This window comes from Pyxicephalus adspersus, chromosome 2, assembly GCF_032062135.1.
Source record: "Pyxicephalus adspersus chromosome 2, UCB_Pads_2.0, whole genome shotgun sequence".
Lineage (NCBI taxonomy): Eukaryota > Metazoa > Chordata > Amphibia > Anura > Pyxicephalidae > Pyxicephalus > Pyxicephalus adspersus.
This window is the reverse complement of record NC_092859.1, coordinates 25,240,228-25,266,943: the sequence shown is the minus strand read 5'-3', so window position 1 is coordinate 25,266,943 and position 26,716 is coordinate 25,240,228. Positions and strand designations below refer to the sequence as shown.

The following is a 26,716-nucleotide window of genomic DNA, read 5'->3' as shown; positions in this document are numbered from 1 at the left end:
GGTCCTCCCCCCGTTATATAAGCTGGCAGTGATGCTGCTCTCCTCCTCCTCCTCCCCCCGGCGGGCGGTGCTGTTATTCGGCGGTGCGGAGCAGTCAGTGTTGGGCTGGCCGGGTCCCGGGATGGAGAACCTCCTGGAGAACCCGGTTCGGGCAGTGCTGTACCTGCGGGAACTGACCAGCATCGTACAGAACCAGCAGAGCCTCATCCACACCCAGCGGCAGCGGATCGATGAGCTGGAGCGGCGGCTGGACCAGCTGGGTACCGAGAACCGGAGCCTCCGGGACCAGAACCAGCCCAGTCCGAGCCCGGCGCCCTCCCCCAACCCGGCGCAAACCCAGCCGGCCCCGGAGAGCCCCGCTCACCAACCGCAGCCTCAACCCGATGAACCCGAACCGAGCCCGGCACCGCGGGGGTCCCCCCAGGTCCAGCACAAACCCCCCGCACTCTGCAAGGCCATCCTGGGGCGCAAGACCGAGTGAGTACCTACCGGGAGACTTACCTTATACCGGGGGACTTACCTAATACTGGGAGACTTACCTAATACCGGGGAACAGGGACATGGTATTACAATATGGGGAGCGGGGGACTTACCTGCCATGTAAAGGATAGGACACTTACCGGCAATAGCATGTAAAGAGACTTACCTGGTATAAAAAAGATATAAAGCTTACCTGCAAGAAGAGAGAGAGAAAGACCTACCTTGTATATGATAGGAGACTTACCTCCAATATGAGGGACAAAGGGATTTCACCTTCAATGAAAATGATAGGTGTCTTACCTGCAAAAAGAGGGAGCAAGAGAGACTTACCTGCAATAAGTGGTAAAGGGGAAACCTTTTATATGTGGTATCCCACTTACCTGCTATATGAAAGAGAATGGGAAACTTACCTGCTAAAAAATTAATTTAAATACATCTGCTATAAAGGATAGAGGGATCATACCTGCTATAACACTAAAGACTTACCTGCTGTAAGAGGGAAAGAATGTGGGCTGCTATAGGGGGGGGGGGGGGGGTACTATAACTGCCTGCTATAGGAAGGAAAGAGTGGACTTAGCTGCTATAAGATGGAGAGAGGGGACTTACCTAGTAAATGATGGAGAGAGGGGACTTACCTGCTATAAGACGGAGAGAGGGGACTTACCTGCTATAAGACGGAGAGAGGGGACTTACCTGCTATAAGACGGAGAGAGGGGACTTACCTGCTAAACGACAGAGAGAGGGGACTTACCTGCTAAACGACAGAGAGAGGGGACTTACCTGCTATAAGATGGAGAGAGGGGACTTACCTGCTATTAGAAGGAGAGGGTGGACTTACCTGCTATTAGAAGGAGAGGGTGGACTTACCTGCTATAAGACGGAGTGAGGGAGGAGAGGGTAGATTTACCTGCTATAAAATGATAGCTGACTTTTCTGTTATAAAAGAAGGAAGAGGAAGACTTACCTTCTATTAGATGGAGACTTACCTGCTATAAGTAAGAGGAGACTTAACTTGTAAAAAAAGAGAGAAATTACCTTTCTAGAGGGCAGAAGGTACTTGTCTTTCATAGGGGAGAAAGAGAATGCACTTTCCAAAAAGAATTGGGTACTTACCTTCTTAAGGAGAAAAAGGGGAAGAGAGAAGTCTACATTCTGTGTGAACAAACGTGGGGCTCACCTTCTGTAACATAAAGGGGATTTACCTTTTAAAAGAGGGGTACCTACCTTCTGTAGGAGACAGGTGAATTGCCTTTTTTAAAAATAGGGGGCAATTTACCATCTTTTAGAAGGGGATACTTACCTAAGTCAGAGAGGGATGACTTACCTTTTATTAGAGAGGTGATTGTACTGTCAATACATCTGGGGATGGCTTTCTATAGGAGAACTGATCTCTTATTGAAGATTGGGGAGGGGAGACACTTACCCTGTATAGAAGAGAGGGAGGCCTATCCATGTATAAGAGAAGAGGTACTTACTTCTATGAGTTACAGAAGGACTTACCTCCAATGATACAGGATGACCTACCTGTTATATAAAAACGAGGATACTTACTTTCTGTAACCGAGAGAAGGAATTACCTTCTACAAGGGGGAGCAGGCACATAGGGTACCTACCTTCTTTAGGAGAGAGGGGGAACTTACCACTCTGAATAGGGGGTAACTACCTTCCATATTAAAAAGGGGGTAAACATCCCATAAGGCACAAAGGAGAATCTGTCTTCTTACCTTATAGAAGACAGAGGGATACTTACCTACTTATACAAAGAGTTTGATATATCTTTCTTTTTTATACAAAGGGGGGTTTAATTTCTGTTGGAGGGGTACTTACCTTCTGGAATGAAGATGGTTGTTCTTCTTTATTTGATTTGGAACCTTTCTGCCCCCGGTCCCCATTTATGGGGCAGCTATGATATCACTGAGGTGGTCACATGATCACGGAATGATTGTTGAGCTAGTGCTGTCCATACACCTACATATCTACTTAGCTAATTAGCAATTTTACCGAATCGATTAAAAAATATTTTATAATAAACAAACAAATCCGTTTACCCCAATCCATTATTCTGCTGCCCTATCCAAGTCCAGGCCATTGCAATCTGACCATACAGTCCCTGGAAAATCCACTACAGATCCACCTAAACCATTCAATTAATTTGTATCCAATCAGGCAGATAATTGCACTATATAATCATTGGTAGATTGAAAAAAGAAAATGCATCATCAAATTTTTACATGAATGGTGAGCCTGATAATGTATTTGGACAACAGAGATCATTGCTGCCATTCAGGAAATGCATCAACTTCGATGGATATCAAGTTGAATTCCATTGATCATCCGGAAGGATCAATCTTTTAACAAGTGCCCTTGTTTGCCCCTCCAGCCTCGGATACCTTCCAATACCGGCCCGTCCAGCTAAAGTTAAAGCATTTCAATCCATGCAGTGAAAGGCCCCTGGCAGTGCCCATATCAGTGGGGTTTATTCCCTGTCCCAATATTGTGTTCATCATTTTTGTCTGTTATACAAAATGTTATCAATGATTGGGGGTACACAGACCCCCGACTTCCTCCATTGCTGCAGTGGAGAAATTGCACATTCCCAGGCATCTGCAGATAATAGGAGTTCAAGGCAGGTCAGAGGTCACGCAGGTGCTATGGAGCTTTAAATATCCCTGGATTACTCCTTTATAATGAATGGAGCCCCCTATTCGGCCGAGCATAGTAGCTGTGAGTGTGTGACTCCCTCTCACCTTGACAATATAGAATTTTAAACTGGTGCAGTATTCCAGGCTCTGTGTGTATAAATGACATTTCTGTGCATTCCCTTCCCCCTTCTCAGTGCTTATTGCTCTGTGTGGTGTAATAATGTGTTTATTAGGCAGCTGCGGGGTGATCTGTGTGCCCAGGGTATTAGTGGGCTGTGCAGGCTCTCTAGGGCTCTGCGCAGATGGATGTTGGAGAAGGGATGATGCAGATGTACATGCAGAGAATGTGGATGATGCTGATTTAGTGGGGTCACTGTGTAGGGACCTGCTGCTACAGGCACCTCTGTGGCTAATGGACTGATATGGAGTTCAGTGTTTATTATATTGTGCTGCCATGGTGCATCTTTGCTGTGTTCTTTGTACAACATCCTCACACTGCACACAATCCTTCATGACACATATGGATGTGCAATGCTCTGCACAGAACAGTGCTCGGTCTTCTGTACCTCAGTGCAATGCTCTGCACACTTTATATTGAATAGTACTCCACATACTGTACATCTGTGCAATACTCTGCACTCTGTATAGGACAGTACTCCACATTCTGTACCTCTGTGCAATGCTCTGCACTCTCTTTTGGACAATACTCCACATTCCGTACCTCTGTGCAATGCTCTGCACTCTATATTGGACAGTACTCCACATTCTGCACCTCTGTGCAATGCTCTGCACTCTATATTAAACAGTACTTCACATTCCGTACATCTGCATCCCGTACTTCTGTGCAATGCTCTGCATTCTGTATTGGACAGTTCTGTACATCTGCATCCTGTACCTCTGTGCAATGCTCTGCAAAAAACAGTGCTCTGTCTTCTGTACCTCCATGCAATGCTCTGCACTCTGTATTGGACAGTACTCCACATTCCATACATCTGTGCAATGCTCTGCACTCTGTATTGGACAGTACTCCACATTCCGTACATCTGTGCAATGTTCTGGACTTTACGGAACAGTACTCCACATTCCGTACATCTGTGCAATGCTCTGGACTTTACGGAACAATACTCTGCATCCTGTACCTCTGTGGTATGCTTTGTATTCTGTATTGGACAGTACTCCACATTTTGTATATCTGTGCAATGCTCTGCATTCTATATTGGACAGTACTCCACATTCCATGCATCTGTGCAATGCTCTGCACTCTGTATTGGACAGTACTTCACATTTCATACCTCTGTGCAATGCTCTGTATTGGACAGTACTCCACATTCTGTACATCTGTGCAATGCTCTGCACTCTGTATTGGACAGTATTCCACATTTTGTACATCTGTGCAATGCTCTGCACTCTGTATTGGACAGTACTTCACATTGCGTACCTCTGTGCAATGCTCTGCACTCTGTATTGGACAGTACTACACATTTTGTACCTCTGTGCAATGCTCTGCACTCTGTATTGGACAGTACTACACATTTCGTACCTCTGTGCTATGCTTTGCATACTGTACAGAACAGTACTCTGTCTTCTGTACCTCTGTGCAATGCTCTGCATTCTGTATTGGACAGTACTCCACATTTCGTACATCTGTACAATTTTCCTCATTCTCAATGGAACGGTGTTCTGCGTCTTTTACTCTGTGCCATGCACTGCACTCTGTATGAAATAATTCTCTTTATTCTGTACTTCTGTGCTTTGCTCTGTGTAATGACCTGCAGTGTTCTGCGCTGTATTCTGAATTTTTTTGCTTTGCACCCCTATACTAAGTTACAGCACTTTATGCAGAACCATAGAATTTCATAATATGCATATTGAATACCAGAGTTCTTCAATCCATGTACTAAATATTGATGACGTGCACTCTATTGACCAGGTCACAGTTCTCTGCATTACTTGCACTGTGTGGTGCTGCTCTCTAAGTACTGAGTTGTGGCACAATGTGCACAATGAACCTACTGTGTCACAATACTTTGCATTCCCTGCACTGAGTGACATTGCTCTGCACTGCATGTACAGGAGGGTGGTAATGGTTTACACTCCATGTACTAAGTGGCATTGCCCTGCACTCCATGTAATAAGTTGTAGGTCTTCATATTACAGACACTAAGTGGATGTATTTTGCACTCTGTGTACCAAGTTGCAGTTCTGATTCCTGAGTTGTGTTGCACTCCATGTACTCCATGTGAGTTGCGGTGCATTTAACCATAAATGTACTAAAATGACGTTTTGCGCTTTATATTAACTTTTTTACCCATGTTTTGTAGAGCTGAAGGATACAGCAGACTTAATATGCTGTTTAAATCTTTGCCAGTGTTGTAAACTATCAATGTAAAATGATTTTTGTACAATAATTCAAACAGCAAATGACAAACAAGAGACAAAACCTCATCTGACAGGAAAAGCAAATGAAAAACATGCATATTAGTTCCTTTCCAAGCTTAGCCTTGGATCAGCATTTTCTGTTTTATACTGTAGAATTGTTTGCAGGTTATTGGAAACATTCTGTCCTTTCATTCTGATGCTTTGATGGTCCCCAGGAGTTTTTTAAGTTCTGCCTTCCAAAAAGATCCTTCATAATGGCGTCAGGTTCTCCTGTATATGATACATTGACAACTGCCTGTTGTGTTGTACAACCTCTACATATCTGCTAAGAACTAGGAAAAAATGTTCACAACTTTAGAAATGTAAAAATAACTTCTTAGTCTTCGTTAATGTCAAACTTAACCCAAAATTGAGGAAGGCCCAAGAACACAGCTAATTCTTAAAGCAATCATGGCGATTAGTGTAAATTATGAGTATTACCTTTAAAAATGAACTTTAAAAAAAAAAAAAAAAACATAGTGTAGCTTTGTTTGGCTGTACCTGTGTACCTACCCACACAGGCAGGACCCCCTTGTGCCTTTTAGTTTCCTGTTAACAAATAAAGGGCTTACAATTGCTCACCATCCACTTTGTGTGACTACAACATCCCCCATCCATAGACACATGGTTTCTACTGTAATGCGGCAACTGTTTTTGTTGCATGGCACTCTGTGTTCCATGCTCTGATGCCAAGGTTATACCCCTGTAATCAGGGCAGGGGGTTTCACATGTCCACAAACGCTACTGCGGAGTCGACATTGGCAGGCTTAGTAATGCTGTGACATGGAGACGCAGAGAAGCAGACCGTGAGATCGTGGGGGCATGTCACACGTCACCTCCACTCTCTAGCCAGAAGTGACAGCTTATTAACAGAGCCCTGAGATGTGATAATACAGCCTGATAGGACTTCTAATGAGACTGTGTGTGAGAAGAGGACACAGAGGCACGATTTGGGGAAAAAAATATATTCTTCCTATTATGCAAACTCCCAAATCCCTTCTCCCAAATGTCACAATCCACAGCTATCTTTGCTTTTCTGTTCAGGGATGGCTGCTTGGTGGCTAACGGCATTGAATTGTGTTTGAATGGTGCCGTTTCCATGTTTTTACATAAAATGGATTGTAGGAAAGAACACAGAGCTGAGATCTATAATGGTTCAGTGGTATTTTATCTTACAGGAGGTAGAAGTATCGGCATGATATTTGTTCCATGTTTGTAGTAGTAAAGGATTATGGAATGGCCGGTAGGGTGGCATCCATGATTGTTCTGATTAATGTTATACTTCTGCAGAGTAATAAAAGTGGAAAATAATACAGATACTACCAGGTCGCATATATGGGTCACATATAACTTCTTCCAGGGTATTCATATCAATCACTCTCTGGCTGCTGACCTCCGATCCTAAAAGCTGGGTTATGGTCATATATAGTTAGCAGGTATCTTTGCTGCATGAAACATTGAGTAAAATTAATCTTTATTGATAGCTTTGCAGCACTGGGGTCCCAGGTTCGAATCTTGTCCAGGACACTGTCCTCTCCATGTTTGCATGGGTTTCCTCTGGGTACTTCCAGAGCCAACCTCTGGGTTGCCTCTCATATCCCCAAAACATGCAGGTTAATTGGCTTCCCCTTTAAATTGGCTGTTGAATAGCTAATCTGATTTGGGGGCGTATATGAGATTGGATTCATCAGGGCCTTAAAACAACTTTTAGAGTGATCCTATCTCCTAAATCTATATTTTTTTAATGTATTCCTTGAAGCATAAGTATTCCTATTTTAGGACAATATGTAGCCCTGATGTAGGAGGTCCCTCATAACCCTTGAAACATGTTGTATTTATGTCATTTATGTCAATAAACTGACTTTCTTGGATTTTCCCAGAAGTCTAGCCCTCTGTTCTTTATTTTGTATATTTTACCTAATATGCCATTTAGTGGCTTGGTCATTGTACATACTGCTTTTTGTCACATAACAGCTTAGCAACAAATATGGCTGCCTGCAGGACTGATATACTTTCATTGAGCAATGAACAGTTTGCACTTAGATTCATTTGGGGCATACAGCTAATCTGCTAAATCTCTGAAATTGTTATGCTAGCATTCATCTTCTACATCAGGCTGCTATGCCTGCTTAATTCCTATAGCTGGTGATGTACTTATCTACTGATTTGCCTTGCATTGAATCTTATAAAAATGCAGACAAGTGTGTTCCTAGGTTCTAAGCTTTTTCTTTCTATAGTCTTGGAATTTGTAAAGCAGTCTGTAGTTCTTCCTGCAAACTCAGAGAAAAACATGTGGAATCTGGCTTTGATTTTGTAAAATTCCCACGTCGTCCCGGAGCCGGCGCTCCGGGCACCGCCATCTTCGTCTCTTCTTCCAGGTTCTTCATCCTACATTAACCAACCCTGCTGCGAGATTGGGTGACGTAGGATGGAAAAAAAGCTTGTGGATCTCACTGGGCGTGCGTAAGATCAGCAAATTTTTTTCTGTGCCTCTTGGGTTGCACGACGTAGGTATCCCGGTAGACTTTGCGCCCCAATCTTTCTTGATCGTCTAGGATATTGCACTTAAAAAAAAAAAAAACAACCAACTTTTTACGTTACATGCAAGGGTTGTCTACCCTTTTATGTAAAGTAAAGTTTCTGAGTTTAGGTACGCTTTAAGCAAAGACTGACCAATCTTACTAACTTTTGCACATGATGGATTCTTAGGTAGTGTTAGTAGTGCACTGCTGTATCTGTGGTCTGCAGCTGCTTGCAAATCTTTATCAGTATCAATTCTTTCTGGTTGGACTGTAGGCATTGGGGGAAATGTAAGATTTAATAATGGTCATTGTTACCTGCTTCTGTTCTGAGGAAACAGATGTATCCCTTACAATGTCTGTCACTGAAGTAAAAAGATCTGCCTTCAATATCACTAATGAGCAGCCTTACCTTTTACACAGCTTTGGCACACAGCACCGCCATAGTCTTGTCCGGCCAAGTAAGAGACCTGGTGTTTATCTGCAGGTAAAACTGAACTTCAAAAGAGAAAGTACAAATGTGCAACCAGAAGGTATATTTATTGCAGAACAGTCATGTTGTTTTATAAAGAAATCTTAGCTTCCACACTCTTCAATTTACACTGCACATGTCCAGCTCAGTGTGCAATTGTGGTATGTCAAGATGAGTGATTTGCCATGCATGCTTAGGACATCATTCACACTGGTGATGGAGTTCATTCATCCGGGCAAAGATAATTACAAGGCGAAGATCACAAATCTGGAAGAAGACTGAGTGCGGAATTTGCACCAGTCAGTAAGCTCATGGACATTGCATTACTGGAGGTTAGCTGAGCATAATTCCGCTTACAGGTCTTGTACAGGCTTACATAACACTTACAGGTCTTGTCCCACCCCAACCTTTGACTGGACAGTGACAGAGAAGCAGTATACTAATACTCTCATCTGTTTTTCCTCCTGCCAGTATGCTCCTTGTTAGCACATAAGCACTAAGTAGAATTAATTGCTTCCTTATACTTTTTCTCCCTCACCCTAAGCCAGGGGTCAGCAAACTTTTTTGGCTACTAGGCCATTTTAGGAGGTCAAGAAGGCACACTAGGCCGGACTCTCTCTCGCTGATGCCTCGCCTTCCACGTAGAACACCCCTGAAGGGAAATCTCTCACCTCCGCATGCATACGTAGGAGAGGGAATGTCCCCTCACCCTGGCGGGAATGTCCCCTCACCCTGGCGGCATAAGTGTTAACGCCGGCAGCGGGAAATAGGGAAGGGAGACATAACAAGGAGGCTCAACGCATGCCGCTCCAGAGCCATGGGTTGCTGACCCCTGCCGTCCGGCAAGAAGCTGATACCAAGTCTAATTCAGGTACTTACACTTCTTGTATTCAGGAATAAAATATGTTTAAAGATGCATTATTGGATATGGAGCTTCAATATTTCAGTTATATCTGACTGTAATTTAGATTTAATAATCTTGAATTACAAAACACATTAGAAAATACATAAGGACATGATCATCATCATTTTTCTAGTGAATGTGAAATTTCCTTTCATAGGGGGCAGCAGAGGCAGACTGCTCAAATTATTAAAGCTAACAAAGAAAGAGTTAACAAAGAGTTATTGGAGTTAACAAAGAAAAAACCCAAAAAGGTAGTTAAACTGGAAGTTCGGAGAAGCGGCTAATGAAAGTAAATGCGTCTTTGTGGACGGACGGACAAGGAGGATGGGGGCAGAAGAGAGATGAGGTGGAAGAGCTAATTGGAGCGAGAAAAAGAGCAGGCACCTAGGAAAGACATCCAGATAATATTCTCATTTTAGGGGAACTTTGCCGTCTCCTGCCGTGCCAAGGAATCAATATCTCCCAGAGTTAGTCATTCCGCTCGCTGTTTACTGTCTATTTCTGGAAAATGTGGGCAAGAGGGAGAAGTGTTATAAGCTGTCCGCCCCCACCTCTCCTCTCTGGGGATGGAGAGCCAGTGCAGGATTGCATTGCTCCACACAAGCAGAAATGTTCCCTTCACCCACACATCATGGGAACGTCACATATGACACGTGGATCACATACATGTTACCCCACACAGAAAATACTGGGTAACAAGACTGATGCCAACCAACTTCACCATGGCACAATTACACAGCTAGTGGGGATCTTTGGACAGGCCACTAATATTAAGAAGCTTTTTTTGTGTAACTGAAGCAAGATCATTTTAGTAGCATTTGGGTGCACAGTTGTGTCAACTGTGCCATGGTTATTCAGTGGTCTTTGGTAACGCACATAACTTTCAGATGTGGTGAGGAGTGTGGGCCAAGCTGCTGACTTGGTGGATCTAATACATTCGTGTTCAGTGTTGGTATTTATCAGTGTAGAGCCATTTGCAACATACCAAAAAGTTCATGGTGGTTAGTAGGAAGAATGTCTCTTACATTACTGACCAGTGGGAAGAATGTTACCCTTACAAGGAGCCAAAAGGATCACTGGTGCCCCTTAAACTGACCTGAGAAGCACAAACTGCTCATTGAATGAACCTTTAGCAACCTCTAAAGGAAACCTGGGATTTCACAGAACCACTGCTGTAACTGAATCAAAAAACTGACCCTTACCTTATTCCTTGATATACCCTGACACTTACACTATCCCTCAAACTAAGCATCATATTCACTGTCCCTAGCAGTGACAGTGAATAATAATCTTTCTCACAGCCTAAATCTCACACTAACCCTTGTTATAGCCTCCCTGTGCCATTTTTTTGGCCTGAGGTCATCCAGCGCAGCCCGGCTTATAAATAATAAATACTACTGTCTGTGGTCCACTCTATTCATTGGATTTCCATCCTTTCAGTCATAGATGCTTTAAAATACATGTGAGTGTTACTATCGCTTCCTGTTTTTAGGAAGTTATATACAGCACCTTGTCAGACCCTCCTAACAGCCTGCATTGCAGACACACAGTGATGGTGTCACTGGATCTACAGTAAGGTATGTCAAGAAAATGGAAAGGTTTTATTTAGGCATTTTACTAGGATGCTTCCCTGATAGTGACTAGGGAAGGAAAATATTAGCAGACAAATTGTAGCTGTAAAACTAACCCTCACTAGGCTAACACTAACCCTCACACTTGTAACCTGACACACTAACCCTCTCTGTATTTTACCTTTACACAAATCATTGTACTATTTCCCCCAATAATCTGACCCTAATACTAACCTTTATACTACTCTCTCTGTAACCTCATCCTAACACGACTCTGGTACTAACTATGCTTGTATTCTAACACTAATACTAACCCTGGCATTAGGGATCCCTAACCACAAATTCTATTCATCCCACTAAATACCCTTCTAACCCAGTATTTCTATATGCTTTTAACATGGGGGAACACTTGAAATACCTTCCAGGTCTTCAGGGAACTCAGTGGGGAGAATTGTCACTCTTGCAGATAGCCAAAACATTATTGGTGTCACTTAAACTGACCTGAAAGGCAAATATTCCAAATTTGTTCATTGAACCCCTAGAATCCTCTGGAAGAACCAGAGGTGAGAAATACTGCTCCAATCTTATACAAACGCTAACCCTCCCACTAACTGCCCCTCTACCCTGACACGAACCCTCCCTGTAACTGTTCCTGTAGCCCAGCACTAACCCTCCCAATAATAACTTTTATCCCTTGACTCTTCAAGGAAGGAATTCTTTTAATTAACTACCAACCCTGGTGCTGAAATCTAACGCTTGATCTGTTTCAAAGTTGGATCATCTGTCACAAACTATTACAAGTGCCTTGGCAATAGTCACATGACTAATAAATGACCTCCTCCAATATAGCAAAAGATGTGCCCGAAAAAAGTAACCCCCTGAACAATCTGTTACTGCAGTTATAAGCAAAATTTGTCTTTATTTTTCCCCTGTTGTACAATGTACTCTGCAATTTCAAGCCTGCCTGAAATGAAAATGCTTGATGATATTCTGCAGACTTTGGCTGGCTGAGCCGCAAAATAGATCCCAATTTTTTTCTTGCATAATCTCTGAAGTCTTCAGTTACAATCAGATTATTTGAATGAATATTTCATGCAGTGATTAACGTTGCTATCTGGAGGAACAGCCTTGCCTGCTGATGTAGTTAGAGCTGCTGGTCCGTCTCTCTCCATGGTGCTGAAAGCCTGGATCCAGTGTGACTCTCACAGCTGTTGTGCAGTCAGCCTGTAGTGCCAACACTGGCAGGAGAGAAGATTGCTACTAACAAAAAAAGTGACTTTGAAAGTTTTCTTTTGGCATTTTAGTTTCTGTTGTAGGAGGTGCATGTGTGGCCCTTCTGCTAACCAGGCTGTGTCCTAAGAAAACAGGCATTATTTACTCTCATGTCACCTATGTTAGTGTTTTTTTTTTTTGCTGTTTGTATCTTGGTAGGGAGATTTCCTTTCCATTTCCTGGCATAGAAAATCTCCAAAAATAGGGCGGAAGACAGTCCTCACCTGGAAATTTTGGGCCTGATTTATTAAAGCTCTGCAAAGCTGGAGAAGATACACTTTTATCAGTAAAGCTGGGTGATCCAGCAAACCTGGAATGGATTTCTTCAAAGTAATTTGCTATTTGCTTGCAAATGTTTCAATCCTCGACCAGATCCATTCCAGGTTTGCAGGATCATCCCGCTTCACTGATGAAAGTATCCGCTCCTGCCTTGGAGAGTTTTAATAAATCAATCCTTTAGTCTCCATTTAATGATCACCCCTCGTTTCTCATTTAAAAATATTGGGGGCAGAAGCAGCAATAAAGCATTAAAGCGTTTTATCCTGCTACAGAGGAGATCTGCCTTTGACATGAACTGACAAGAGCTAGGTATATATGAACCTTCTGCGGTGAAAGAGAAGTCAAGTCAAAGCATGTTTTTAAGTGCTGGAACTTTGTTTTTTGGTTTTTAATGCTCTGTGTGTACTTTCTGGGAGGATTTTCCTCATTTATCCTAGTACTCATTGCCAACATAAATTCCAATACAGTTGTCCCCAAAACAGGAGGTGAGGGGAAATCTTCCAATGGAGACACCTGTTTTGATTACAATGATTTATTGTGGGATCTTCCGTTACATTAAGGACATTTTTATAACCTTCCAGTGGTAGCTGAGGGAATAAGGGTATATCTCCCTAATGTTGGCAGGGGACAGGAAGTAAAAAAAAACATTAACACAGACAGGAATAAAAATGTGTTTTATTTAATTAAACAGTGCATGCTTGAACCTCAGATTTGAGTTGTTCTGTCTTCTTGCTGCAGATTTTCTGCAACTTTCTGAGTGGTAAAAGGTTTGCGCAAAAACAAGTAGTGAGGGGAAATCTCTCTACCTAAGTCTCAGATAGAAATAAAACCTAACAGGGGTTTTAAACTGTCCCTATTCTTTCTAAAACTAAAAGAACTGTGGATAAAGATATCCTTTAAATATATTGTTTCAGTAGGCCTCCATACTGACAGATCAAATCCAAAAACCTGTTTGTGCCCAGCCATACAAGTATCTCATCGAAGATCAAACTCCCAGTGCAGTACACCCAAGACCTCTACCAGGATGCCCAATCCTCCTTGACACTCCAAGTGCCCAAAACATTAAATTGTTAGCACTATGCAGGAAAGTCTATTGGAACCCCCCAGTCTAATATCTCCCATGCAGGGGATTGTCTGATGATAATATAAACATAGATTTCGGGTACATGTAATGCTTTGTAATTAATACACAACTGGACTAAAGGCTGTTTTTTATTTTTCTAGTTCCGTAATAACATGTTTTAGACATCAGCAGATAAGAAGTGGGATTCCAAGCGTAGGCTGACTCCACAGAGATCGTCTCTTGCATTTCTCCTTTTCTACATTAATATGAAGAATGTTGCTCATTTGCAAGTTTTTCTCAGCATCCCACTATCTGCACTCCGGGCAGGAGTAAATGAAAAAATATGAATGTAATTAGTCGTATATATTCTCCAAACACAAGTCTAGCAAAGTGGCTGGTCTGTGGTTGTTCAACTGCAGTGGGGATGCATACGAGTGATGTGGGCCCTTTTATCTGTTTCTGTAATTGTTGACTTTTACTACATAACAAAGTATGTGAAATATAAACCTAGTACAATGATTGTTTGGGCACAACTGTGTGTTCATTTTATTAGAACCCCCTAAACTTCTGTGCTGTCCAAGGAAAAAACAATATATATAAATATATATATATATATATATATATACACAAAAAGATTTGAAAGAAACATTGTCTTCGTTTCCTAAGCTGAAGGTGAAAATGCTGAACTGGCAGCAGATTTTATTGCATTGTAAGATGGATTTTCAGGTTTTTATCGTCAAGCATAAACCATGCATTATAAAGTCCCAGGGATTTTATCCAAGGTGCCCCTTCTATTATTCATGAGGCTTACTATTAAAATTAACGGTTATATTATTTTTGTTGGACGTACAGCAGCCTTTTAGCCTGCAGATGAGGATATTTTGTGTGGCAAGTAACCTGATGCCATACAATTGTTGGGCTGTCCATAAACAACTCGATAAAACCAATGTGGTGTTTTTGATATTGAAAGTGTGTATTGGGCTGTTTATCAGTGGCCTACACATATTACATCTGATTTGTACAATATCCTTATGATTTACTAATGACTTTGCCATGCCTGGTTGGTTTAAATTTGATTGGTCAGTTTAGGCAAGTCCTTGCAGGATCTGTTCATCTAAAGCTGTTAGTGAATATTACAGTCGGATTGTACAGTATATGTTCAGTTTCGTTTAGATGATCCAGAAAATTGATGTATTTTTTATTGCTGTATGCCTAAAGTTGAAATCGACAAAGCAGAACTGTTACAGAAGGAAACCCAATATTGTGTTATGTTCTGGGTGCAGCCAGACTGAGACAATACAAACGGTAACATATGTGGACATTTTACAGCTTGTTGGTGTGTCCCAGCTTTATAATCAGGAGTCACTTACAGGAGGTTCCCACGTGTACCAGTGTTGCTGTGGGGCTGGTATAACAGTAGAACAATATCTGTCCATTAGTGGTCAGGCTTGTGGAACTGACTAATTGTGAGTTATAGAATAAACTTTGGTGCACCATAATTCTCAGCATGGTTCGCTAAGGGGGTTTAGGGGGTTGCTCTCTAGGCAAAGCTAATTTTGTCATTGCTTGGGCCTAAACTATTATTCTTCCCTTTGGCTTCATCAAGTGCCTTGGCATTTTGTCATATGATGGACACCAAAAGGAAAACCGAGTATCAAGTATAGAAACTTTCTCTTTTAATTCTCAGTCTATGTATTGTTGCAGGAGGGTTCTTTGGGTGTTTTTTAGTGGTATTGGAGAAATGTTTTTAAATTTTATGTAATGTTTAAAGTTTTTTTTGGATATAGTTAAAGCTTAGTCTACACTGACGTTTTCCCCAGCGTTTGGCCTGAGGCTTTAAAAGCCTGTGTTTGAAATTCCCATGCATTCCAATAGGCTAATCTACACCAGGACGTTTACTTGAGGCATGTTTATGAGCGTTATCTGTACTGTTGCTTGCAACGTTTAAAAAAATTTAAACGTGGGAATAATGCTGGAAAACGCTGGAAAATGCGGGTAAACTTTGCCATTTATTTTAATGGGGCGTTTTCCCGCATTTATAAGCACTTGAAATGTAAACGAGTTAAAAACATGGAAAACGTGGCATAGCCGTTTTCCAGCGTTTTAAAGCCAAGCTTTAAAACGCTAATAAAACTGCATATAAACGCAGTAGGAACGTTTACATGTGTTTTTAAAAATGTCCGTGTAGATCCAGCCTAAATGGAATTGGAATCTATCTTTCTTTTCTGTGCCCTGGCTAAAGAAATTTACTTTCCCAATTTGTTCTGCTGAAAATCTAGTTTTCAGTTTTTACTAGAAAAGGAATAGAAAAAAAAATATCTTTCCAACTTTGGAGAGATTTTCTCACACTTCCTGCTATGTCTGCAAGACAGGGATTGATGTGAAATATTTTACCAGATCACTGGGGGAAAGTTTATTCCTAATCTGAACTCCATGATAAGCAATATTGTATAAAGGTGAGGAAGGTGTATTTTTATTGAATCCTGGTGTGCTTTGTATATTCATTTCACATCTGTGCACGAATCTGACTTTTCCACTGCACTGGAGCTTCCAGTAATATGTGCTGCTCTTTCCCTCTACAGCTATGCTCTCTACTCAGTGTTGGTGTCACTGCTGCTTTTACAAAGTGATTACCCGGCCTACAAAAATATTTGGTGCACGCAAAGCAGACATATATTCTTTGCAGTCATTGCAAATTAAATTTATAAGAAAGTACTTTAAAGTTCAGCTTTAGCCTATAAGGAGGACAGAGAGCTAGTAAAGGAATCATAGCGCTAGTAAATGAATCATAGTGCTGAAAGTATTGGTTGTCTGGCTGTCATCAAATGACTTTCAAAATCACTGACCTAGGAATAAGTAGTCAAATGAGCAGTTCTGGTTTCAATGTCTTGTGCTGGTCAGTGGTCTGGTCAAGTATTAAAGCAAACTGATCAGCATTAAAGCAAATCAGAATAAAAGATACACAAAAATATCTGATGAAACTACTCCTTCACTGCAGTCAAAAAATTATCATTTGTACTGTAGCGCTTCAAGTGAGAAGCTAATTTATTTCAGTCATGTGCCGCCCTTTAGCTAGCGCTGTGCAGTCTTTCCTCCTGCAGCGTCTTTGTAATGCAGGCATGCACGTTGTCCGCTCTGACAGCAGAGGATTCTGGGAATGTTGAGTGTTTGTGTGATGGGGGGGGATACATGAGTTGCATGCTTCAACAATGATGGAATGTGACAGGAATGAGAGCTGAGCTGTCCTTGGTGCTGTGTGCGAATCTGAGGAAGCAAGCGGTCAGTGCAGATAATAAAAGAAAATATAAAAATATGCTAAAACTGTTTTTTCACAAATGTTACACAGCCAATCAAATCCAATCTTTCTGATTTCTTATGCAGCATGAGAACGTTCACAATGATTGTTGTAAGCAGTTGCTTGTTTTCGGATACTTTAAAAAATAAATTAGAAACACCTACCTGAATTGTTGAGGGATCTGGAGTTATGGGAATATTTTTATCTTGAGATCTGAACCCTGACAGTTCTGGAGCTGGTTTATTTTCAATATGAAGCATAGACACTGCATGAGAGGCCAGAATCTGGACAAAGACTAAAATCTGCAGCCAAAAAGAAACCATAGTCATTGTAAGTTAAACGTAGTAGGTAGAGGCCTGGGTCAGTAGCAGGTATGGCAGAAGCAATCCAGAAGGTATGATCATTGTCAAGGATAAGAGTTATCAATGCACGTGCTAGACAGGACACAGTGGGCCTGTCTTAATAAAACTCCCCAAGACTGGAGAAGGACTATCTTGGGTGATCCTGGGTGATCCAGGAATGGATTTAGTCAAGGAATAAAAAAAGTTACCAAATAAAGGATATGGTTTTGTTTAAATCCGTTCCAGGTTTGTTAAATCACCCAGGCTCACCCAAGATAATCTATCTTCTCTTTTCTTGGAGAACTTTAATAAATGAGGCCCAATGCCAAACATAGTGCAGACCAAGGTCTATACCAGGAAGTCAGGTAGGCAGAGTCTGATTTCTTTGTTTAAGGTAGGCAAGGTCAACAATGGAATAACAGGGCTTCGAAAATGGGCTTCAAGGACAACCAGGTTGGTAACAAAGCAGCAGGAATAAAGAGTCAACTTCACAAGTCTCAGGTATGTAGATGAAGACCATCCAGCATTTCCCTGTCACATATCAACCTGCAGGACCAAGTGGATTCTTTTTTTAAATGGTATTTATTTATTTTTTAAAAATATTGTGCAGGTTCCAAAAAATTGATTACGGCAATCACACCAGCTGGACCCAGAAGAAAGAAGAGGGAGGGACTGTGTTACAAGTAATTATATTAGTAGGGAATTGACCATGGCAACCTTTTGCTCTCAGTGTGTGTGTCTGCCTCTTGATAAATGTGTAGCATTTCAATTAGAAAGCCTAAAATAGTTGGAAAACAAATAGATAAGTAAAAAACCATAGAATCAACACAGTCCCCTGATAAACAGATAGCAATATTGAAAACACGGGACATTTAGACAGACAAAAATATCCAGGAACAACAAAGAACCAGCCCCCGCCATGGAGTCTAGAAAATCGAGACAAAAGCAAAAGAAACGCACTATAATGGCCTCCACAGTTGGCGGAGCTTCAGTGCCGAAATCACACAAAGCCATAGAAACATAAAAAGCCCAGCCAGTGATTACTGCTTCTGGCAGCGACTTAAAGCTGAAATCTAAATATTGAAGGGATTACCCTTTCATGGGAAAAATATGCTGATTTAGTATATGACGTATTCATTTTATCTCCGTCAACTCCAGGTGTTATTATTACTGTAATAATTTTATATTGTAAAACTTTTTGTAAAAATAAATTCACCTGGGACTGAAACCCTGACAACAAACATCAGAGACACAGAGAACGGATTATGTAGTGCAAACCTTTTTGTTGAATGTTTCATCTAAGATTCTCTTTACATTTGTCAAATAATTGTAAGTAACAATCATCCTTATTCACTGATGCATTCTCCCCATAATGTCCCCTTGCACATATGCAGTATTGCACTTGCTAATGTGCTTTGCATTAAAGCAGAAACAGATATAATCTAAATATAAAAACAATGTATTTTTTTCTTTAATTTCAGCATGCTTTGTGTATTTTTTCCAAAATTATTCTATATCTGTGCAGTGATCCAGCATAACATTGTATCTGTCTATGTAAAGGAAATTTCTATAATACAGTCCAGTCACACTCTCCTTATGCAAGGTGATCAGACTTGTCTTTATTACCCCACCACTACCATCTATATTTGTTGAGGGTAATCTGTAGTGTGGGGACCTGCTTAGTCCCGCCTATCTCTGCGCTCCACGCAGCCTATATGCAGCCCAGAATCGTGTCACTTTTACAAAGGTATTTCTGGATTTTCAAAGATATTTACGGCATACAATAGGGATTAATATTCTTTATGGCCACACTTTATTTATTACCAAATAATACCACAATGCATGGCATGTGTGTTGTGTTGCATTGCAACGCGGGTGTATTGGCAGCTAATTTAGTTGTACATTGTGGTGCCATCCTCAATGAATAAATAGCTAGGTGTTAGCTTGCATTGCAGTAATGTGCGGCAGAGCACACATTTTGCCAAGCATTACAGAAGTCTTTAGATCTGAAGGGGTCCATCCAAACAGATTTACAAACACCTAACCTAATTTTTTTGTGTTTGATGGCCTTCGATACTTTTTAAAAATTTGCTTTCTGTACTAAGGTTTTCTTGTTATCACTAACTGCGACTGGGTTTAGGTTTTGCCTGAGTTTGGTGCATGGGCAATTCAAAAAGAAAGATGTCTTCTCTTAGAGTTTATAACTACAGACACATCACTGATCATGATGCTGCCACAACATGGCACCAATAATTTTTTTGTCACAGGTCTGAGCATGATGAGCTGGAAGGTTTTAAGTTTGTAGAAAGAACAAACTGTTCCTTAGCCCATAAATTCATAGCATCTTAGCTCTTCCTATATAGTACATTGAGGTAGCTATAGCCCTTTTTACAATATGTGAAGTATAAAAAAGTATAGTATGACCCAACTAGTTCCTTTCAGCATTGCTCATTGGAAGGATTTTCATCTCCATCCGCAGAAGCAGCGAGGCAATCTCCAGATCACATCTGTGTCACGAACGGCTGACTTGCGGATTCATTAGTGACGAGAGATCAGCGGCAGCCTGTACGAGGACAAAAACAGCAGGAGAACCTGCAGGGAAGGCCGGCGGGCAGCTCACGGCAGCTACGGTCTGATAACAAGAGTTGATCAACTGACGTGGGGCCATCACCAGCATCTGTCTTGTTTAATGACCACAAAACAGGCTCTTGCTGTGACCCAGCAGCATCTTTACCATTTATTAAGACCAAATTGGGACAAATAAGAAGATTTTTCGTCTTGAAAGAAAATACATAACAAATTTTTGGTTGATTTGCCTGCCATGATTACTTGCATAACTATACTGCTCCCTGTAAACTTTTTAGATGCATTCTTTACTTGGCTTTAGCTAAGGTAAAGGAAGGTATGAAATACGATGAATTCAATTTTATAAAAATATTAAGCTAATCCACAGCTTAAAAAGGAAAAGTCTAGTAAATATAATAGTAAAAAAAGCAATAAAAAACAAAAACAAAGCTTTGTTTCAGTTCTTAACTAAAGCCCACACTGTCCTCTTCATTAATTCCTTTCCATTGGTAGAACTCTTAAAGTTCAGGGACCCCCAAAATCATTCACTCCACTTCTTCTGAGCCCCAGCTTCCATGGATCTGTCCCCTGGGATGGTGTTATCATGGACACAAAATACTAGTGCACAGAATTGGATGTGCAAGGATATAGGCATTTACAATACTTTGTTCTCATCTTCTAGGAATGCATAATTGTGCATTCCCAGATGCTGAGAAACTGCATTAAGACTTCAGGTAACCCCTGACCCTCAAGCTGCAATGTCAGGGTTGGAAAAAGTAGGTAGAGCTAAACAAATGGGCTTTCATAAGGCTGTGTACACACTCTTTCACGATCCCTTCCAATGGCAAAAGACTGAAAGATGCATGAATGAGCTCTGTACATTCAGCACTAAAGGGGAGAGTAGGGGGGAGAACGAGCAAGCGGCTGTGGTTTCTCCTTGTTCGTGGATCCGCCAGGACGGATCCATGAATGACATCAAACAGCCGCTGTACACGCGTCAGATTCTGAACCAGTACTAGCGCTAAAGCGATAATCCGATGAGAATCATCTGACGTGTACATTGGCCTAACTCTTTTAAAGCTAGGCCGACACAATTATAGTATTCTAAGAGTAAATAAAACTGGAGCTGGATAAAAAAAAAGAAAATAAGCACAAAATTAAAGCAAAATTAGTAGTAAAGTGGTGCATCCATCCCTGAATATTCTCCTGTAAACCTAGTTAAGACTGGTTCTCTTTAAAGAGTCAGTTTTCCTAAAAAGTTATGTTTCAGTTGCAGGTAAAGGATATGTAATCCCTATCAATAAAGGCTGGAGAGAATACACTTTTATCAGTGAAGCTGGGTGATCCAGCACACCTGGATTGGATCTGGTCCAGGATGCAAAACATTTCCTAGCAAATAGCAAATGACTTTGAAGAAATCTGTTCCATGTTTGCTGGATCACCCAGCTTCAATGATGAAAGGGTATCCTCTCCAGCCTTAGAGGGCTTTAATAAATCAGGCACATAAGTGAGTATTGTTACCTTACGACACCAGTGACGTTACTGGCAGAATCAGCAGATACGTTTAGGTAAAACAACTTAAAAAAAATAAATGCTAATCTAAGGACAGATTAGCTGTAAAATATGACATTTTGGGGTCAGGTACACTTTACCTTCAGTGGTAAAAGTACTGATTGTAGTTTCACCTCTCTGTACCACAAAATGGGTATCCCCGAGTTATGATTACCATTTGACACATTTGACATTGCCCAGACTGGGCCAGCTTGCAGACAGAAGCGATAGAGACAGTCAAATGTTAGAAATGTACTCTTACCACCGAGGCGGAATCTGACGCATGGGCCGGCCGTTATCTCATATTTATTACCCGCAGCTTATCACGCCACTGCAGGCGATGACAGGACGCCATTTGGTCATTTGTCCTAATAGCCGTTATTACTTACAGCCTATTAGGAGAAAATGAATTCAGCCCATCAATATGTTATGTTGTAGAGAGACGGGAAATTGGATGCAGATCCCCCTTTTGTTTTTTAAAAGTCTCATAACGGCACAACCTACTGTACATGCAGACACTTTTCTGCAGCAGGAAAAATATTCTGTTCAATACGACGAATATCTGGACATGTCACTGCTTGTATTTGCAGAAGAGGTGGAAGGTCACACAAATAATATATTATGAAGAAGCCATTACAAGTCCAACAATCTCTTGTGCATTACTAAAAATAAGATTATTTTACTTTTCAGCTAAAAAGGTAAAAAGTAAAAAAATTTACCGGTACATCACAAATGAATGCAAAAACGTTTTGGGGCATATTTAAGAAATAAGACATATTCCAAGGAAGGTTGGAAATCTTCATTTGCAATCCGTTGATTGTTTAACGTTTTAATATATATTTTCCTTTGACAGTCCCGAGTAATCATTGGCAACAAATGTAACAGCTGCCATGTTGGCATATTTTTCCTGAGGTTTTTATAACGGCAAACCAGCAAATGATTGTCGCATTCATCATTTGCTCCAGGTGATGAACATTGCGTTCACACTTTTGACATCAGGCCCAGTGGCATTTCTTAATTGAGATGAAGGAGCCTACTGATGACAATCGATGAGACTCAACTGTCCTTAAACAAGTGGGTTAAAAAACATATTTTTTCTCATTTCAGGTTTAATTTTATGTTTTGTGTTTTATTTGTCCTAGTCGGGTATAATGCTGTAGTTGCCGTAACAATCCATAAGAACGCCAAAAAATTGGTTCATCGCATGCAATGAATTCTTTATTGTCTATAGAATGAGCTGGTAAAATTACAGCTTGATTCCAGTATTATCCTAAATTATTTATTCCTTCCTCATCCTGAAAGGCGATTAGACATTCCTTTGAATTCTGATTGGTTGCTATGTGCCACATCTTTTAACCAGTGCTCTTTATTGAATAAGGCTTTATTTTCCACTAAAATGAGCCTTTATTTTTTCCAGATTCCACATTCAAAGAGCAGCACCGGTAATTAGCTCTTCAGGTTGTACTTTTATGTATGAAATTTGGCTTTTGCCTGTGTTTACCTACATAGAAACGCCAGAGAAGCAGTGCATTCTGGGAGTTGCGTTTATCGCACTTGTGTTTCTGGCTCCTAATAAATATCATTTCATTCCACCAGCGGGAAGTTCTATCACTTCTACATCTCTCCCCCACACCTCCTTCCAACAGAGAGGTCAAGACATGCGGCCATTAATTAACCTTCTCCTTGCACCATGGAGACCTCAATCTGCAATTAAAGAAGATTAGCTTGGCCACCTCAAACTCTGAGGTAAAATTACAGGCAGAAAAAAAAAAACAAATATTGCAATAAAGACATATATGTGATTCCCAGCACAGCGCAATACTTCCGCTTAGATCCCAAGGCTTTGTGTGTGAATAATGACATTGTACATCTGGTCGCCACGGCAACAGGGCCTTCATCCAATATATTGTATTGGTTCACTGCCTTCGTTTCTTGGGTCACGTTGAAAATCAAGCGGGCACCTGTCTCATGTCAGCGTGACCTCTTTATCTGAGCTGGGTCAATTGATGCGGTCTCCATTTTAACCTCTAACGCCCCTTATCATGAGAGGCTCCGGTATCAGGATTGACCTGACAGCCTCCATTTTGTCTCTCAGGAAAACCTTGGCGCCATTTTGATAGAAGGATAGCTGAAGTGTCCTTATTCATTGCCTCAAGACCAGTTTTAAAATTATTAAGGATTTATTTTGGGTGACAGCCCACATTATGTGCCTGATTTTTTAAAGCTCTCTGAGTCTGGAGAGGATACACATTTTTATCACTGAAGCTGGGTGATCCAGCAAACATGGAGTGGATTTCTTCAAAGCCATTTTGCTAGCAAATGTTTTGAATCCTGGACCAGATCCATTCCAGGTTTTATAGATCACCCAGCTTCATTGATACTTGAAGTGTATCTAAAGCCAAAACTTTTGTTTTCAAGTTTTCCATTGATGATATTTGCACTCTTTGACATAACCAAGTGCAATCAAAAATTTACAGGTGTAACTAGATCAAGAGTCAAGGAAAATTCTTCTACTGGGGCACTCTTATTTCTGAGGAAATTCCCCAAAACAGCAAAAATAAACCAGATGGGTTATAACAATTTCACTAGCTGTCCCTCGAAGGAGCTCACAATCTAATGTCCCTACCATAGTCATATGTCATTATCACAGTCTAAGGTCAATTTTAGAGGGAAGCCAATTAACCCAACTGCAGGTTCTCCCTGTGTTTGTGTGGGTTTCCTCTCAGTACTCCAGTTTCCTCCCACATTCAAAAAAAAAATGCAAACTCCATGCAGATAGTGTACTGGCCAAGATTTGAACTTGGGACCTAGCACTGCAAAGGCCAGAGTGCAAACCTCTGAGCCGCCATGCTTCCCATGTGACCCTTTGAAGAACTCTGACAAGCAGGGCAATTCTAGCCATCAGAGACATAAAAGCGTGAAAGAAAAATTTGTAAGCTCAAAAAAACTTTTAGTAGGAATTGGGTTAAAACCTAGGCAATCATGCATGACAAATAACATTTGCTTTAAAAAAAATCTGGAAAGGGCACAAATGTTCAGCCTACTGAAATGTTATATATGGCCGGCACTAAAAAGGCCAGCCAATGAACTTTCAGTGAAGACAACGTAGGAAAATCGTGCAGTCGCTCATAGCCACTGGTATGACTTTTTTTAATATGGTTTTAAGGGGACACCTAATATTTCCCTAATACTTCTATTTTCATGGATGCTGGAGAATTAAACCTGCTGTCAGTTTCTTCTAGTTTTTAGGGACTCTTTTAGTGAGGTCACTTTGTTGAGTTTTGAGGTCTGCAAACCCCTAGGTCTGTACACCTTCTTCTCAATATGAGGGGTTCCCCTATTTCTGTACTGAATCTCCAGGTCTGCATGCCTGCTGTACCCATTATGTGTGGCTTCACCACCCCTGCACTTATTTTCTAGGTGTGCACACCTGTTGTGCCCATTATGAGGGATTCCCACCACCATCTATGCATTGAGTTTCCAGGTCTGTACACCTGCTGTGCTACTTATAACGGGTAGCCAGAAGCTGGGTCTCTCCTCCAGCCCCCACCCATTGGTAAAATGTCACTTTAGGGCAGTCTGACCCTGTCATCCTCAGCATTTGACAAACACCATTACTTTTAATTTGGTCCAGGATTTTTCTATTAGGTAATCACAGACAGTTTATGCTGCGTGCCAGTTTTCTCTGGTATAATCCCCTTGGTGCTGACTCTGGGATGCCAGCTCCTCGGTGCTGCTGACTGAGGATGGGTCGAAGTAGAATGCAGACTCAGTGCTGAGACTTGCGGCTTGCTGCTGGCAGCAGTGAAAATGTACAGATATAGCTGAGAGGCTTCCTTATACCCAATATTCCTGATCTAATCCATATTGCAAGGGTGTAAAGTTCTGACTGGCTGTTCTAGAAGTGGTGCTGTTTACAATCCAGATTTTAGTTAAAGAGGAAAATGACCATTTATCTCAGGCAATTATCTGATGTGATCATTGCTATTACAAATTAAAGTGCAAAATAAATAAACCTAACCACTAGAACCAAGTTGAAGATTATGTTTCTAGGGGTTTGGATAAGCACCAAAACAAGGTCAAAGTTCAGCACACATATGATTACTGTATAGAACGGACTGGCAGGTATACTGTCACAGGACAGGACTGACTGGCAGATATAGGGTCAGAGTACAGCTGGCAAGATATAGGGTCAGAGTACAGCAATGACTGGCAGATATAGGGTCACAGTACAGCACTGACTGGCAGATATAGGGTCACAGTACAGCACTGTGCCAATTTAAATTCCCCTTCTGATCACTTACTGGTACGGTACCTTTTTCTCCGCCGGGGAACTCCGTTAGGGCAGGGATCAGCTTGCTTCCAGCGTGCTTCCGGGTTCCATGCTTCGCGGGGGCGCGTGTGCCCGCTTCTTCTCGCTGTGCTCTGCAGGAAGGAGGAGACACGCGCTGCAGCCAGCATCGAGGAGAGGAGAGAAGAGGAGACGTAAGCAGGATCGGGGTATCAGGTGAGTATGTTGTTTTAATTATTTTTTAAAACGGTGTTTGCCGTATAAGACGCACCCACTTTTCCCCCTCAGTTTTGGGGGAGAAAAAGTGTGTCTTATACGGTGAAAAATACGGTACTTATGCTTGTTATCACTGTTGTCTTACAGTAAGGGGTTCTGGGTGCATTTTGCAGCAGCACTGAACTTCACTCTGCAACAATAATACAATAATAATACATACAGGCAGGTTTTGTGGAATATGTCAGAGCTATATTTATATGTATAACAATAGTAGTATAATACTAGCGTCCTCCAGCAGTACAGAGTATTTCAGTCAACCATCAGATCAAAATTGAGTGTAGAATTAAAAAATGAATTCTGAATGGTGAGGCTGGAAAACATTCTTCAATCATACAGATCTCAATCAATTATTATTTTAACATTTTTATTTTTTAAATCTCAGAGCATGCACATATATGCTTATCTTTATTGAATAAGCGATGAGTTAAAATACAGTGATCAATATACTTTGCCATTGGTTACAAAGGATCAATACAAAAGAATCAATTGTACATTGACTGCAGTGTGTGGTAGTACAATCAAATGATTTTTGATCACTTGACCACATAAGGAATTTATAGAATAAAAGGAAAGAGCAGAATATTCCAGCAATGCAGAGTATTTAGGGAGATGAGTTAGAAAACGACGCAGAATCCTAGGGATGCAAAGTATATAATAAAAGAAGAGTTAAGCTATGAACAAACATCAGATGATTGGCGTTCAAGAGGAACAGTTGTGCTTATCTCAGGCAGAAATCTAACGTGTGTACAGGGGTCCCCGACACCATTTATCAATCCA

The 26,716-nt window shown here is 41.1% G+C and overlaps 1 protein-coding gene across 4 annotated transcripts in view; it reads left to right on the top strand.

The window, feature by feature from the left end:
- The first annotated feature begins 68 nt into the window (after positions 1-68).
- Positions 69-26,716, top strand: part of IQSEC3 (IQ motif and Sec7 domain ArfGEF 3) — a 67,407-nt gene continuing 40,759 nt past the window's right edge. For all 4 annotated transcript variants that reach the window (XM_072400085.1, XM_072400086.1, XM_072400088.1 and 1 more), the window contains exon 1: positions 69-477. In XM_072400085.1, coding sequence (XP_072256186.1) covers positions 122-477 — 356 coding nt within the window. In that variant the 5' untranslated portion in view covers positions 69-121. The remainder of the gene's footprint in view (positions 478-26,716) is intronic.